Here is a 17,971-nt window from a genome sequence, read left to right as displayed (position 1 = left end):
TTATTATTTATAATATGTTATTGTTTTTACTTATGGAGTATATTGTGAATAAATTGAGAACAGGAAGTGAACAAAAGTTTTAGCAACTGCTTTGTAAAAGAAAAGGGGTAGGATTAAATAAGCTCTGCTTCTTCCTACTCCTTTTCGAACATGTTGAAAAGAGAAACTGGAAATTGTGATGTATCATCTTGTATGCATGCATGTTCCAAATAAACTTAAACTCAAACTCAATGTACTGTCAGGAGGTCCTGGACAAGGTATAGACCTTGGACAGGGCATTTGATTAGTAGAGCCCCTGGATTAGACGTGAATAAAAACAAACAAACCTGAAAATATACATCTGAAAATTATTGTCATTATCCACCATTCACAAACAGGGAGAGTTTGTAACTTATACTGTGATGGTTTAGGGACAAGCGGTAGAAAATGGATGGATGGATGGGTTTGACACCGCTGTAACATTTGCTACGCCAACTCTCAGTGGGGATATGGTTTATGGTTAGACTTAGACTTAGACAAACTTTATTAATCCACAAGGGAAATTGTTCCACTCAGTAGCTCAGTTTCAAATGGAAAGGGTAAGGATGCAAAGTATAATGCAGGTACTAAGTAGACTAAAAACGCACCATATTAGCAATATAAAATATAACCAATATGTATTATTTACATATTATATATACCGGTACAGTATATCATATATTATTATATTATATTATATTTTTAATAATATATACAATATATAACACATCCCAATTACCATGTACAATATTACAGTATATGTAACAACTGCAGCAAAAAAAAATAGAGAGCATATCCAGCAGAAAATATACATTATAAACAAAGAGAGGTAGCCATCATAGAAGCGGTCAGGTAATAGACAGATATCATCTATTGCTGTATGGCGAGTGATTATACAGCTGGATGGAGTGCGGAATGAAGGAGTTCTTGAATCGAACACTTTGGGAACGAAGCTGAAGGAGCCTGTTGGAGTATGAGCTCCACTGTCCCTCGATTGTCTGGTGGAGTGGGTGGGCAGGATTGTCCATGATGGCAAGTAGTCTGTCCAGTGTCCTCCTGTCCCTCACTGACACAAACGCCTCCAACTGTGTGCCAATAGTTTGGTTTTAAGTCGGTTTTAAGTCCCTTTTGCTGGTGCTGCTCTCCCAACAAACCACTGCAAAGTACAGGGCACTGGCCACTACAGACTGAAAAAAGATCTCCAACAGCTTGCTGCACACATTGAAGGACCTAAGCTTCCTCAGGAAAAAGAGTCTGCTCATGCCCTTCTTGTATACACCTTTGCTGTTGTCCTTCCAGTCCAGTCTGCTGTTCAAGTGGACTCCCAGGTACTTGTACTGCCCCACTGGTGATGGGTCAAATGCAGAGGGTAATTTCACCACACCTAGTGTGTGTGTGACAATCATTGGTACTTTAACTTTTTAACTTTAACTACTGCCACCTCCCGGCCCTGGATTTTGATGGGCTCCACAGGGGTCATTTTCTTCCTGAAAGTTTCATGAAAGGTTGAAGTTTATTTCAAACATGCATACAGTTACAATTACAGATGTCGAATAATGGCTTTTTTGCCGATATCCGATATTCTGATATTGTCCAACTCTTAATTACCGATTCCGATATCAACCAATACCGATATATACAGTCGTGGAGTTAATACATTATTATGCCTAATTTTGTTGTGATGCCCCGCTGGATGCATTAAACAATGTAACAAGGTTTTCCAAAATAAATCAACTCAAGTTATGGGAAAAAATGCCAACATGGCACTGCCATATTTATTATTGAAGTCACAAAGTGCATAATTTTTGTAACATGCCTCAAAACAGCAGCTTGGAATTTGGGACAGGAGGGGGGCAGGGTTGAGGTGGGGGGGGGGGGGGTACCGGAGGGTGGAAATTGTAGCATCCCGGAAGAGATAGTGCTGCAAGGGGTTCTGGGTATTTGTTCTGTTGTGTTTATGTTGTGTTACAGTGCGGATGTTCTCCCGAAATGGGTTTGTCATTCTTGTTTGGTGTGGGTTCACAGTGTGGCACATATTTGTAACAGTGTTAAAGTTGTTTATACGGCCACCCTCAGTGTGACCTGTATGGCTGTTGACCAAGTATGCCTTGCATTCACTTGTGTGTGTGTAAAAGATGTAGATATTATGTGATTGGGCCGGCACGCAAAGGCAGTGCCTTTAAGGTTTATTGGCGCTCTGTACTTCTCTCTATGTCCGTGTACACAGCTGCGTTTTAAAAAGTCATACATTTTACTTTTTGAAACAGATACCGATAATTTCCGAAATCACATTTTAAAGCATTTATCGGCTGCCGATATTATCGGACATCCCTAGTTACAATATGATGCATCACATGTTTTCAGTTTCTCATTGCAACATCTTCAAAAAGGACTAGGAAAAAGCAGATACTCTTTATTCCCACCCCTCTTTCATTTTATAGCAATTACTTACATGTGTATTCACTTTATGTTCTCCATTTATACACAATTTACTACACAATTAATACACTTCTCAATAAATAGTAAAATAAGTAGAAAATCACATGAGATGAATAAGGTTGTCCCCCCCCCCCCAAGTAGAAAATGTTTGTCAGGATTCTTCTTTGTACTTTGTAAACACCCAAATTTCTGCTCGCAACTAAAAGCAAAAAAAGATCAGAGAGGAGGCTCATATGTAGGGATTAGACATGTCCGATAATATCGGACTGCCGATATTATCGGCCGATAAATGCTGTAAGATGTAATATCGGAAATTATCGGTATCGGTTTCAAAAAGTAAAATTTATGACTTTTTAAAACGCCGCTGTGTACACGGACGTAGGGATAAGTACAGAGCGCCAATAAACCTTAAAGGCACAGTGCCATGTTGGCATTTTTTTCCATAACTTGACTTGATTTATTTTGGAAAACCTTGTTACATTGTTTAATGCATCCAGCGGGGCATCACAACAAAATTAGGCATAATAATTTGTTAATTCCACGACTGTATATATCGGTATAGGTTGATATCGGAATCGGTAATTAAGAGTTGGTCAATATCGGATATCGGCAAAAAAGCCATTATCGGACATCTCTAGTAGGGATGTAACGATATGAACATTTCTTATCATTCTCATCGCAGTATTGTTGAATGCTCGAAGAAGTACTCATACACTCACTCATTTCACTAAGTTTTTTTTCTTTAAATAACTAAAATAAATTGATTGATTGATTGATTGAGACGTTTATTGACATCTTAAACAATTGAATCCATGTAATGCTTTAAAAAGGCAAATGGATGGCACAAAAAGCCAAAAGGCTTGTTTCCATTGTGGTCCATTAAATATTCATCACATTTGATACATTCAATAATAAAAGATATATAACCTGTAACATGTATATAAAAATTACGTTAAAAAAATGTATAAATTATGTACATATACACAGTATACATGTCAGGTGATTTGAAAAACAATACTGTATATATAACAAAATGGGAGGGGGCGTATATACAATATGCACATGCTGTTTGTTATGCTTCACTGATACTTTGTTTTAAATATTAGTTTGTACTGTAGCAGGTTTATTTACGTAAATGAAAAGTGTGTAACAAATAAAATCTATTATTTTTTATTTCTGGCGTTGTGTCATCCCACTCTGTTTAGCGGTCCCTGAATGTACGTAAAAATACCTCCTGTGGTACATTTTTAGTCTACTTTATACCTGCATTATCCTTTCCCTCCTTACCCTTTCCATCCTTTGTAACTGAGCTACTGTGTGGAACAATTTCCTTTTGGATCAATAAAGTTTGTCTTAGTACAAGTCTAATCCTCGATCACTCGTTCAATGTGCACAATTGTATAGCTTAGTCGCTCCGACGTACTTTTGTTTGTATACATCCAGGTTGGGGTCTGTTCTTTCTTAATGTGGAAAGACGTTAGTATTTTTTGTTTTCATGGCTTGTGCCAGTCAGTCCGTTGCGTCGATCAAAGTGCAGTTATCAGTCACGTTTTTTCGGTAATTTTAATTTCAAACGGCAATGCTAACCGTCGGACGTTTTGACCGCGGTTATCATTATTACCGCTTATCGTTACGTCCTTACTTAGATGTAAAAATGTAAACCAAGATACTGCGTGTGCTTGATCCTGCTCCTGTGTGGAGCCATCAGCATAAGCTACACTGGCTCGCTTCTCCCCCTCCAAGCCCTCCTGCTAAGTGTTCAGGATTCATGAAATAATTGCTGGCATAATCATTGATTTCTGTTAGTGTGATGACGAGTCCTGGTGGTATTTTGAAACTGTGTGTTGTGCAGTGAAATCTGTAGTAGTAAATCCACTAAAATGTGCTGTTCTGGGAGGAAACACGTGTTAGATTTTCTTTATAAACGTCGTATATTCACTAGTAGAATATAATAGAATAGAATAGGACTTTATTGTTATTATATGTGCATATAACGAGATCAAGGACTCCAATTTAAGGTGCGGTAGTGGGAACAAATATGGGATAACAATTAATTACACAAGAGGTAATAAAGATAAAACTAAGAATTGAAATAAACAGACTACTATCCAATAAAAATAGTAAGCAATCCTGTACAATATACAAAACACTATACAAAATACTGTACAATATACAGAGCAAGACAAGAGTACCGTAGTAATAAATAACAATCAGTGTCGGAACTAAAGGACTAAACTAAACTAGAACTAAACTAAAGGAGTTTTCATCAATTTTTGTTGTATGTAACTCTCTATTGTTTGCTGCTGCTGTCATATATACTGTATATACTGTAATATTTTACATGGTCATTGGTTTATATTGTATATATGTTATAGACATAATATAATAAATCTGTATATAAATTATTCTGTACACATATTATGTATATATTCGTATATATGTTGGATTTTTTTTATAGCTATATTAGTCTATTTGTACCTGCATTGTCCTTCCCATCCTTACACTTTCCATCATTGTAACTGAGCTACTGTGTTGAACAATTTCCCTTGTGGATCATTAAAGTTTGTCTAAGTCTAAGTCTAATGCAGTGGCGGGCCGTGCGTTTCCCACCTAGGCCTTCAGTGATGTCCGACTTCAATGATTACCTCGCAAATTACCATCATTTATGTCCCCACATGACCATTGCTGGAGAAATACTATACTGAAACACACTTACGCCCTACTGTGCATTGAATCACATCAACAGTGTACAAAACGGGTTATTTTCTGGCGCATTTAAAAATCAGTTAAAACGCATCATCAATGACAACATATCTTATGTGGTACTGTCAAAATTAAAATGGAAAAAAAACATATTAAAAGTGATAAAATACAATATTTGAACTCACTATTCGAGCCAGTGGTACCCCTCGTCGACGGCTGCGCTAGCTTCCGGGGTTGGTCGACATCGCCTCACAAGATGTAGTTTCTCTTTAAATATCCTTCTTGAAATTGGTCTTGCTAATATATAGTTGCATTTGATGGGTAAATAATGGTGTTTGGTTGAAGATGTCAAGAAAAGATTTCCCTCTGTCCGACCATTGACATTTGTAACAATCCTGTTTGTTTTGAACACACGTGAATGAAGTCCATACTTAGTCAACAGCCATACATGTCACACCAAGGGTGGCCGTATGAACAATGGCAACACTGTCATAAACATGTGCCATATAGTGAAATCACACTAAACAACAATGACAAACACATTTCGGGAGAATATTTGCACGGCAACACAGCATAAACACAACAGAACAAATTCCCAGAATTCCTTGCAGCACAAGCTCTTCCGGGACGCTACAATATATCTGCCACCTAATCAACGTTTTGTTCTCCTTCTCTGCTATCCCGGTCTGGCTACGGCGCAACACTACCCGCTTTTTGCTAAATTGAAACTTGTGAATGTATACTCGGTTTGGAATGACAAGTGAGTATCCAATCACAGTCTCGTTAACATCAGGCGACTTAGATAGTCTACTGTCAACAACTTGTGATCTGTTTGGCCATCGCAACTGTCTCTCAACTCTATGTGTTCTCAAATTCATCCGCTAACGGTCCCGGTGAGTATCCAATCACAGGAGGCAAGGCAAGGCAAGGCAACTTTATTTGTATAGCACTTTTCATACACAAGGCAGACTCAAAGTGCTTCACAGACAACAAAGTGATATGAAAGAAAATAAAAGCAAAAGTAAAATGCAGACAATAAAAATAAAAACAGTGCGGACGTTAAAAGTTAAAAGATTAAAAGATTAAAAGATTTAGCTGAAAGCTAAGGTGAACATAAAAGTTTTCAGTCTAGTTTTAAAAGTAGTCAGAGTTGGGGAAAGTCTGACATCTTCAGGAAGTTTATTCCAGCTATTTGTTGCATAGTGACTGAATGATGCTCTCCCTTGATTTGAGTTTACTCTTGGAACCGCTAACAGATTGGTCTCAGAAGATCTTAGTGATCTAGAGGGCTTATATAGTGGGAGCATATCAGTGATATACTTGGGCCCTAGACCATGTAGTGATTTATATGTGAGCAGGAGGATTTTGAAATCAATTCTCTGATGTACAGGGAGCCAATGTAAGGATTTAAGAATTTGTGTAATGTGTTCACATTTTTTGGTCTTTGTTAGAACTCTAGCAGCAGCGTTCTGAACAAGCTGTAGCTGCCTGACAGTTTTTTTTGGGAAGACCTGCAAGGAGACCATTACAATAGTCTAGCCTACTGGTAATAAAGGCATGTACAAGTTTTTCTAAGTCTTGAGCTGACATGAGCCCTCTAAGTCTTGTTACATTTTTGAGGTGATAGTAGGCCGATTTTGTTACTGATTTAATGTGACTGTCGAAATGTAAATCAAAATCTAAAATAACCCCAGGATTTCTGGCTTTATTTGAGGTTTTCAGGGACAGTGATTGAAAGTGTTGGATGACTTTAAACCTTTCTTTTTTAGCACCAAAAACAATTATCTCAGTTTTTTCATGAAGCGTAAATGTCACGTTCAACGTGAGGCCATCTAGAAGGCCTTACCGACAACGACTCATGATCTGATTGGCTATCGCAACTGTCTATCAACTGTATGTACCCGTTGACTTGCAGTGCATGGACGCCCGCATTGTTGATTCTGAAGGCCTCCGGCAGATTTAGTACAGCATGGCAACATAAGCTAGCTGAATTCTGATTGGATACAAACTAAAACTAAAAATAACAGCACTGGAGCATAATATGACATGAAGAGAATATGAATACTTTTAGATATTTAGGGAGAGTAAATTGAAAAATAATTTTATCTTTACAGTGTTTCCCATAAACTGCCAAGATACCTGTGGCGGTGGGGGCTTGGCTATGGGTGTGGCTATGGGCGTGGTCACCATGACATCATCGAGTAATTTGCATAATTTACTACAATGATATGATTTTCTCTAAAAAGGCTCAAAAAATGTATACTTACTAATGAATAATAACAGTTTTGTTTTAAACGTCCATCCATCCATCCATTTTACAATATAATTACAACACTTTATGTACATATTTATATACAGATTTGAACAATAAGTTATTCACTGAAATATATTTATTAATTGTGGTTCTTACAAAAAATACATCTTATAAAAATATAAAAGCTAAAATGTCTCTTAAAGCTCTGCCCCTTTAATTAGTGCATACTAAATAATTTAACTTTAGCCTACTACTACAACCATATTATTTACCAGTAACATAAAGTGAAACAGAGGCATAGGTGTCCTGCCACAGTCAGTAACAAATAAACAGAAAACAGTAGTGGTGGTAGATAGACACAAAGCTTCATCAAACATCTGATCCACTGAACAGAGAGCTCCAAAAATCTTGATCCTACACTTCTCTTTTGTAAAGTAAATCTGAACAGCCGATATGGGCATCTACATCAACTATATGATTTGCCTGAGAAGCTTGACAGGACACAAAAAAAATAAAATAAAATAAAATAAATAAAAACAAAAAAAATCAAAAATTTTGTGGCGGCCTTAATTCTTTCGTGGCGGGCCGCCACAAATAAATGAATGTGTGGGAAACACTGCTTTAATTATGATCAGGATTTCTGGTTATGTTAACTTTAACTTTAACACCACTGATGTAATTTGTCGCCGGCCCTCAGTCAGGGTCGATGACATTGCCATCACAGAAGTTTCCCATCCCGGCACTAATCTATTCCCCTTCTACAGATTTCCCTAGACTTGATCCATGTTCTGAAAACCCCTCTGTGTCCGAAGTGTCTGCCTTCATGGACGGCTTCCTCTACATCTCCGTGGGCCACGGCAAAGGGACAGCGCCGGACCGCCGCAAAGGAGATGGTGAGTGTCCACGCCGTCCCATCTCGTTCCATCAATCCAGTTGCGATTTGTATGAAGTCTGCTCTCACTAAGCACTGATCGATCAATCAGTGTCGGGCTGTCAGCTGTCAAACTCCACGGCCGTTTAATCCCGGCGCCAAACACTCCCGCTTAGGACACTCAATGAATCCGCTTTTTTTTTTAAACGCCTCCTTTGGGAATCCTCGAAGAAAAAGGTAACCTTTATCACTGGGCTCCCCAAACTTTACCTTCCAGTGTCCTAAAAAACTTTTAATCAGACTTCCGCTTCCTCAGCTGCTGCACCTCCTGCTCTGTTTTGGTCCCACCTCTCCAAACAGCTGGAGTGTTTCCCAGCCTATGGGTAATTAGGAAAAGGAGCAAGCTCGGATCGCTGCAGCCTTCGGGGGATGGAGGGTTATTGCGTGGGTGCGGGAGTCGGCTAGTTAGGCGGGAAATGGAGCTGTCTTTTAGGGAGGATGAGCCCGGATGACATCTGATAAAACGCTCCCTCGAGGGTGTTTTCCCACTCTTTTAAGAATTAGTCGTCTATTGTGTTAGGTTAATTACTTGATGGATGAATCAGGAAATAAAGGCAAAAAGTGTGTTTCCCTAAATACTACATTTCAAGTGTTTGAACAAAGTCATGCATTGGAGACATACAGTAGAGCAGGGGTGTCAAACTCAAATACAGAGTGGGCCAAAATTTAAAACTGAACAAAGCCGCGGGCCAAGGTTGAACAAATTAACCTTTTTAATAGGGACCCAAACAAGTTTTGCATTAAATATTGAACAAGCAAGGCCTATATAACTTTATAGTGACTTGCAAAATCGAGTTTCAAATAATAATAATAATAATTAAAAAATATCAATGGCATATCAAATACAATTTAAATAAAAATTGAATGCCTCTTTTCTATTTGCAGCCTTCTGAGGTAAATATCAACATTAACTTTTTCCACAGGCTAATAAATTTGAAAATAAAATAATGAATAAACCAACCATTCAGGACTTTAAACTACTCTGTTTGCAACACACTGATCTAATCTGATGTGCCCAAGCCAGATACCTGACATCTTTTCTTGGATGCTAGTTCATTAATGTCGGGGCTCAGGCTTTGAGCTGAGGCAACCTTCATTATCGAACGAAGGTGTTCATCAATCATTATATCTCGTATTCCACAGTCTTGGGGGCGTGCCTTAAAGGCACTGCCTTTAATGTCCTCTACGAGCTGTCGTCACGTCCGCTTTTGATCCCTCCTAACAACGTGCCGGCCCAGTCACAAGATATGAGCGGCTTCTGTACGCACACACACGTGAATGCAAGGCATACTTCATCAACAGCGATACAGTTTATACTGAGAGTAGCCATATAAACAACTTTAACATTGTTTGAAATATACGCCACACTGTGAACACACACCAAACAAGAATGACAAACACATTTTGGGAGAATTTCCGCACCGTAACACAACATAAACACAACAGAACAAATACCCAGAACCCTTTGCAGCACTAACTCTTCCGGGACGCTACAAAATATCCCCCCCCCCCCCCCCCCCCCCCCCCCCCCACACACACACACACACACACACACACACACACACACCTTGTATCGTCCTGGAAGAGTTAGTGCTGCAAAGGGTTCTGGGTATTTGTTCTGTTGTGTTTATGTTGTGTTACAGTGCGGATGTTCTCCCGAAATGTGTTTGTCATTCTTGTTTGGTGTGGGTTCACAGTGTGGCGTATATTTCTAACAGTATTAAAGTTTTTTATACGGGCACCCTCAGTGTAACCTGTATATGGGCCAGCACTCGTTGGACTGGACGATTAAGGGACGTGACAATTTTCGGGAGGGGCACTGAAATATGGGAGTCTCCCGGGAGGGTTGGCAAGTATGAGAATTAGATGTGAATGCGGTGTTACCGCGGCACCGCCACTGTATATAATCGGCGGGCCAGCTTTAGTGTTAATTTGATATCGCCTCAAGGGCCAAGTGAAATTACACGGCGGGCCAAATCTGGCCCGGGGGCCAGAGTTTGACACCCATGCAGTAGAGTATTGCAATTAGGGCTGGGCAATATATCGATATACTCGATATATCGATATACTCGATATATCGCGGGTTTGTCTCTGTGCGATGTAGAAAATGACTATATCGTGATATTCGAGTATACGTTCTCACGCAGTTGCTTTTAGCTGCTGGCATTACACTACAGGCTTTTCTCACTCTTTCTTAATAATAATAATAATGGATTAGATTTATATAGCGCTTTTTAGACACTCAAAGCGCTTCACAGAGAAGTGAGAACCCATCATTCATTCACACCTGGTGGTGGTAAGCTACTTTCGTAGCCACAGCTGCCCTGGGGTAGACTGATGGAAGCGTGGCTGCCAGTTTGCGCCTACGGCCCCCCCGACCACCACCTATCATTCATTCACCAGTGTGAGCAGCACCGGGGGCAAGGGTGAAGTGTCCTGCCCAAGGACACAACGGCAGCGATTTGGATGGTAAGAAGCGGGGAGCGAACCTGCAACCCTCAGGTTTCTGACACGGGCGCTCTAACCACTACGCCATGTCTTGTCTCTCCTTCTCACAGAGACATAAAACAAGCGCACCTTGTTACGTCACATACTGTCACGCGTGCAACGTCATATGCCCTCGCCGAGCAGAGAGGTAGCGGCGTAGGTAACGTTAGCTGTGGTGCTAACGGTGCGAGTGGTAATACGAGAGAGAGAAGGTGCGAATCTGGTAACAAATGAATGAAGAATTATTTACCAAGAAAAACAGCACTGGGTCCATCGTCTGGCGGTGGTTTGGCTTCAAGCGGGAAGACGTCGAACAGACAACCGTAATTTGTCAAGTATGCGGCAAAAGCGTTGCTACAAAAATTAGCAGAACTGCTAATTTGTAGCATTTTTTGAAAAGTCACCCGCTAGAGAATAAGGAGTGCTTGAAACTTCGCATGTCAACATCTCCGGCCGGTGACACACCCAAAAAATGCCCAAGCAACCATTTCCAGATCAACACCGTATGACAAAAATAGTCAACAGAAGGAGACAACGTCCGCAGTAAACTACCACATAGTGAAGGACATACACTATTGGATTTCCTATTATGCAGCTAGTTTTTATTGACAGTTATTGAAATATCTAGTACAAATAAAGTGCACTTTGTTTTAAACTATTGTAGTGGCGTCCTGTACAAAAAGTGCACTTTAATTTAGTTTTGTTTTGATATGTCATCTTAGTGACATCATGCACAAAAGTGCACTAATAGCTTGTTTTAAAATGTCTCGGACAATCTTGCACTTTCTGTTTTGGAAATGACATGAATGTTTGTGCCACTGCTTAATAACTGTTTAATAAACACAGTTTTGGTAAATGGACTTAGTTGTGATTTCCCTCTCTGCATGAAAGTTTAAAATGAGCATATATTAATGCAGTATGAACAAGAATGTTTTAATGTAGACACATAGAATCATCATACTACTGTGATTATATGCATCAAGTGTTCATTCAAGGCTCAGGCAAAATATCGAGATATATATCGTGTATCGTGACATGGCCTGCAAATATCGAGATATTAATAAAAGGCCATATCGCCCAGCTCTAAGTGCAACTTTAACATTGCCAACGTCACTCCAATCACACAAGCAGCGTTTTCTTCTAATTAGAGATGTCCCGAACCAGATCGTAGGATATTTGCCTTTTTTGACTGATTGAGCTGACATAACTCAGCCAATCTTCACTACAGCTGTGTTCCAATGTTTACATGGGTAAAGATTGTAACCTGACTCTCGCCAGATCCTTGGAGTTCGCTGAGCTCCGCACAAGGATCTGGGACTTCTCAATAGGAGATGTATTTCAGAAGGCGGGGCCTTGTAAAAAAATAATAATTGTATGTGATTGGATAAACCACTTGTCCGTTATCTTGAATGATGTGCTACTTCAACCCCTCACATGGAAATCAACCCGTGACGCTGATGAGAGCAACGCTGGGAAATCCAAAACAGAACAGACGACATATTGGATAACGACAGAGCGAAAAGTTGATAAATACATTGCACGCGCTATTTAGCCCGTTATTAAGGAACTTGGTTGATCAGGCACTTGGATTGCAGTTTTCTTTGTGGAAAAATACTTTCAGTATGGAATGGAAACAAAAAATTAATCCATTTATAGTTGGAAATTCTGCCATTTCCCTCCTAGTGTGTATTTTCTGTTTTGATGTCTTTTGCAGCCCATTTTGGCAACAAACTGGATAATTGACACTCTTTCTGCCAAGACGTAGTGATTAGTTGAGCAAATTTTACTATAGTTATTTCTTCATCTTGGTCTACATTTAATTTAATTTTAGTCATTTTACACCACTTACTTTGGATTATACCTTTAAACTGCACCTGTAGTATTTAGGCCTATACATTCTAATGCCATCTATTATAGACAACAGTGCAGTTTGGCCTTTTTTCATGGCGCTTTTACCACATGTGCTGAAAAATTTAAGGCTTGAGTTGAAAACTTCTTCAGTTGCAGGAAATTGCTCTTATGAGTTTCTGGAGCGTACCGCGGCATGCCAGTCTAATGGTTTGAACGTCTATAGATACACACAGGTTGTTAAAAATGCATGTGGTGTGCTCAAGGATTAATAAATACTTACTAAAATGTTGTTTTGTAGACATGTTTAATATGGTCTTGCACGGGGGTCAGCAACCCGCAGTCTTTCGAGACGCATGCGGCTCTTTAGCACCGCCCTAGTGGCTCCCTGGAGCTTTTTCCAAAATGGAAAAAGATGGGGGAAAGATATTTTTGTTGTTTTAATAATGTTTCTGTAGGAGGATAAACATGACGCAAACCTTCCTAATTGTTAGAAAGCCCACTGTTTAATATGTTTGTGTTTATGTTTCACTGATGACAGTATTTGGCCGGCGCCGTTTTGTCCTACTAATTTTGGCGGTCCTTGAACTCACGGTAGTTGGTTTACGTGTACATCTTTCTCCGTCGCTGCCACAGAAAGACGTGTTTTATGCCACTCCTTGTTTGTCTCATTTTGTCCAACAAACGTTTTATGCTGTGCGTGAATGCACAAAGGTGAGCTTTGTTGATGTTATTGACTTGCGTGGAGTGCTAATAATCCATGCTGACATGCTATTTAGGCTAGTTGTGTGTACATATTGCATCATTATGCCTCGTTTGTAGGTATATTTGAGTTCATTTAATTTCCTTTACTTATGTCCTCTGTGTATGTAATTTATATTTGCATGCCTCATGACACATTATCTGTATGGATGCATTTCTGATTGTGTGCCATGTTGTTCCAGACCACAGCAAACGTTACCCAGCTTGCAAAGATTGTAACAAATCCATTAGAAGAAGACAGCCTGTCCTTTCCTTTAACTTGGACACACACATCTATGCCTTCGGCAGTTTTAAGCCGGTAATTTCCATGAGTTATCTCACCCTCTGAGACTCTTACTTAATGTGCTGTTTTTATTATAACACTTACATAAGGCTTTTAACTTTTTTGCGGCTCCAGACAGATTTGTTTTTTGTCTTTTTGGTCCAAGTTGCCTCTTTCAACATGTTGGGTTGCCGACCCCTGGTCTTGCAGAAAGAAGGCATTCGGTAAAGAGGGCAGATTTACAGTGCTTGAGAAAATGCACCTGTCTCACTCCACAATGTCATTTATGAATAAATATATCACACAACACATCAGCAACAAGAACCAACTGTGGTAGATTGCAAACTGCTGAGCCAGCATTAACAGTGTTGAATGTTAGACAACAGCACTACAAGGTGTAACACTTGTGACTTTCATACCAATAGCATTTTAAAGTGCATGCAGACGTAGATAAAGCTGATGGATATTGATCACTTATGGTACTGGAATTGATGCTACTGCCATCTTTTAGAGTTACCAAAGTTCAAAACTACATTAGGACGTTGTCTACTGCGACGGTTGTCAATGCCAATGTTTTTTGACCCTGCACGAATTAAAAACCCTAGTGGGTATTAGCTTCTGTAGACTTTGTGTTACGTACAGGAGGAGTAGACGGCACAGACCACAAAGGGGCGTAGTAGCTCTATGATTTATTATATATATAAACACTATATATATATATATATATATATACATATATAATAAACAAAAATCTAAACGTGTGTGTGTGTGTGTGAGATAATGTGTGGAATTAACCGTTGTGTGTTACCGTGAGTGTTGAGTGAGAGGCGGCAGTCCTGGAGGGGAAAGGCATGCTCGAATGTCCGTGAGACAGGCAGGTTGTCGGGGGCGGGGGTATAGCGAGGCGTCAAAAGGTCCGTGTCCAAGCAGGGGTCGAGGATCGAGGGAGGCAGCCCGGAATCCAACAGGAAGTCGAGGCACACAGCTCGATCATGGGAGACAGGGAAAGCACTGCGGAAAACACAAAGGACATAAGACCAAGTATGCGGGAGGGGAACCAGAGACGCGATAACTTACTGTGTACAGAGAACTATGCTCTGGCACCGGAGATTCGGGTACGCTGGTCTTTATGCCGTCTGCCCTCATCAGACCCAAGTGTGCTGATTGCAGTTTGCTTGCAGCCGAGCAGAGGCTTGGCCGTGATGCGGGAAGAGCGTGCAGAGGCGTGTCCCAGCAAAGCAGAAGGCATGCGGGACTGCTTGTGGTCCAAATAATATTAGTTTTTGTAGGATGTCCATTGGCATGTGTTGTGGTTGTCTACACAGCATATCTAATAGGGTTTTTCTGTAATGAAGCAGACTGTAATTTTGGCATGCGCTGCATTCAATGCCGTCATTCTCACAGATTCCCTTTCAAGCTTGCTGACAATCTGTCCAGCAGACATCTTCATCGCTGATGGCGAGATAGGCAGATGATTGGCAGCGGGGGCGAAAGATGGCTAAAAGAGGAGGCGGTAGCTTCGTCTGTTTTTTTTGCTTGTTTTTTTTTAATGACATGAAACTATTACGAAACCATTCTCGTTGGAAATTCTGGGTAAACAGCTTTATTCTTAAATGTTGATTAACAATGAGAGGGATTAACAGGCGCATTGATTGTCTTGATTTAGTCTCATCACTTGGCTCATTTTGCACACTTAAGCATTTATTGGATGTCACAAAGTGAGAAATGTCATTCCTCCTTGTCAAAAAAGAAGAGAGAAATTGTTGGAGCTAATTGGACCGCTTTGGAGGCGCACATTTTGTCTCTAGTGATTTAGTCGGGTACCCCCTGTGGAGAGCGGATCGGTCATGGGGGTCTTTGCTGTGCGTGAGGGGGAACAGCTGCTTGATTGTGAATCAGCCGCTATCGTTGCCTCTATTGTGATTTTGTACACACCAGTGGAAAGATCGCAGAAATTGTAAAAGTTTTTAAGGGGGGAACTTCATAGTTTTTGTGGTATTTTTAGGTGCTGTCAATGCATTCATAAGCGAATAATTTATTAGGGTCTGTAGTTAATTATTCTGATTATTTTTTTTTTTAGTATCACTTAAAAAAGCCGAAAACAATCCTCAACTTGATGTATTTTCATTCAAAATAAACGGTACATTTTGGACTGCATTGTGCCGAGTGTGAAATTTGGTGGAGGAGGAATTATGGTGTGGTGTTGTTTTTCAGGAGTTGGGCTTGGCCTCTTAGTTCCAGTGAAAGGAACATTGAATGCTCCAGGATACCAAAACAATTTGGACAATTCCATGCTCCCAACCCTGTTCCGTCATTGAAGTCTCCTGTGTACAACACTTGACCTTCCCGGTGAAATACGTTCACGGACAAAGACAAAGGGATAAGACAGGAGGAGAAAAAGATGATGTCACTTCAACCGAGCAACAACCTTCCGCTATTATAGGGTGTGGATGTGGATGTCAACAACATTGATGCATGCATTCCAATAGAGTAACAACACACCTGTCATTATCGTGAAGTCCATCCATCCATCCATCCATTTTCTACCGCTTGTCCCTTTTGGGGTCGCGGGGGGTGCTACAGCCTATCTCCGCTGCATTCGGGCAGAAGGCATCCTGGACAAGTCGCCACCTCATAATACTAAAACACAATGACAATTAGGAAGTAAATAATAATAATAATAGATTTTATTTGTATAAAGCACTTTATATTGAGTAAACAATCTCAAAGTGCTACAGTGTATTAACAAAAAAATAAAATAAATAAAAAACGATAATAAAGAAATAAATAAAAATAAAAACTAGAACAGCCAAATAATTATAGCTAGTATGCACATATCTAAAAAAAGGCTTTTTTTTTTTAAAAGAAGGGCTTTTAAGCCTTTTTTAAAAGCATCCACAGTCTGTGGCGCCCTTAGATGGTCAGGGAGAGCGTTCCACAGACTCAAAATGACAAAAGGTAACCAAACAAAATATTGTAAGTGTCAACATGTAAAGGTTATGGTGTGAATAATCAGAATCACAATCAGAAATACTTTAATAATCCCAGAGGGGAAATTAAGATTTTCAGCACAATCCCATTCAAGAGCAGACAAACATTACAGGGAGACAGAACAGGATCGCTGACGGGTCTGCCAACTTCCGGCGCCCCTTACAAAAAAGGTGAGAAACAGGTAAACGCTGGAGACGGGGTCCCGACTGAGGCCAAGGCGGAACAAAACTCATAGCCATAGCACACATAAGGGAAACATCAAACATCAAGGAACACAAAGGACATTAAATACATTAAAAGAGTAGAGCTGATGCATACAGCTACAAAAGTAAAAAAACAACAACAAAAACAAAAACATATAGACTGTGGTGGCCTCTGCGGTGTTGCACGCCATCGTCTGCTGGGGTGGGGGAAGCATGGCCAGAAACAGGAGCAGACCCAACTAAGCAACCAAGAGAGCCGAGGTGTCCGGTACCTGCTCATTCAGCCAAGACACTGTGAAGCTTGTCCGTCCCGGTGCTCAGTGCCAGCTCCGCAGCTGTCTCTTCATCCGCATCTCCTCCAGTCTCTCCAAACGGACTCTGGTGTGGCAGAGACCCAGCAGCTGGTCCCCACGGCTAAAAGACTTCCGGGAGGCAGACCGCAGAAGTCACGAAAGTGCCCCCCCTTGTCGCCACACCTAGTGTGTGAATGTGAGTGTGAATGTTGTCTGTCTATCTGTGTTGGTCCTGGGATGAGGTGGCAACTTGTCCAGGGTGTACCCCGCCTTCCGCCCATGTGCAGCTGAAATAGGCTCCAGCACCCCCCGCAACCCCAAAAGGGACAAGCAGTAGAAAATGGATGGATGGATCTGGTATAGGATTAAATGAATTGAAGTTCCTTTATGTAACCTTTGTTACGTGTACAGGGGAAGAAGACGGCACAGACAGCAGGGACGTCGTTTAACTCTATATTTATTTATATATATACACAATAGAATGGAGTGTGACTAATCCAAAAGGTGTATGAGTGTGACTAAGTGTAGCGAGTATCTGTAGTGTGTTACCGGAAGTTTTGAGCGAGGTGCGGAAGTCCAAGAGGGGGCAAGGCAGGCTCGGAGGTCTGTGGGCAGGCATGAGGTCAAGTGCAGGAGCGAGGCGTCAAAGTCGAGATCCAAGAGGGGCAAGCCAGGGAACCAGAGGGGAACACGGGGAGACGAGACACACTGCTAGTAACGCGGGAACGGAGGAATGCTGCTGGAAGACGACAAGGGGACACGAGACCAATGAACACGGAG

General features: G+C 40.6%; 1 protein-coding gene across 3 annotated transcripts in view; it reads left to right on the top strand.

Annotated features, from left to right (window-relative positions):
* arap2 (ArfGAP with RhoGAP domain, ankyrin repeat and PH domain 2) overlaps positions 1-17,971 on the top strand; it is a 275,757-nt gene that overhangs the window by 168,430 nt on the left and 89,356 nt on the right. For all 3 annotated transcript variants that reach the window (XM_062065971.1, XM_062065972.1, XM_062065973.1), the window contains one exon: positions 8,179-8,307. In XM_062065971.1, the coding sequence (XP_061921955.1) occupies positions 8,179-8,307 (129 nt within the window). The remainder of the gene's footprint in view (positions 1-8,178; positions 8,308-17,971) is intronic.

Source organism: Entelurus aequoreus, linkage group LG12, assembly GCF_033978785.1.
Source record: "Entelurus aequoreus isolate RoL-2023_Sb linkage group LG12, RoL_Eaeq_v1.1, whole genome shotgun sequence".
NCBI classification, from domain to species: Eukaryota; Metazoa; Chordata; class Actinopteri; order Syngnathiformes; family Syngnathidae; genus Entelurus; species Entelurus aequoreus.
This window is presented reverse-complemented; position numbering and strand designations above follow the sequence as displayed.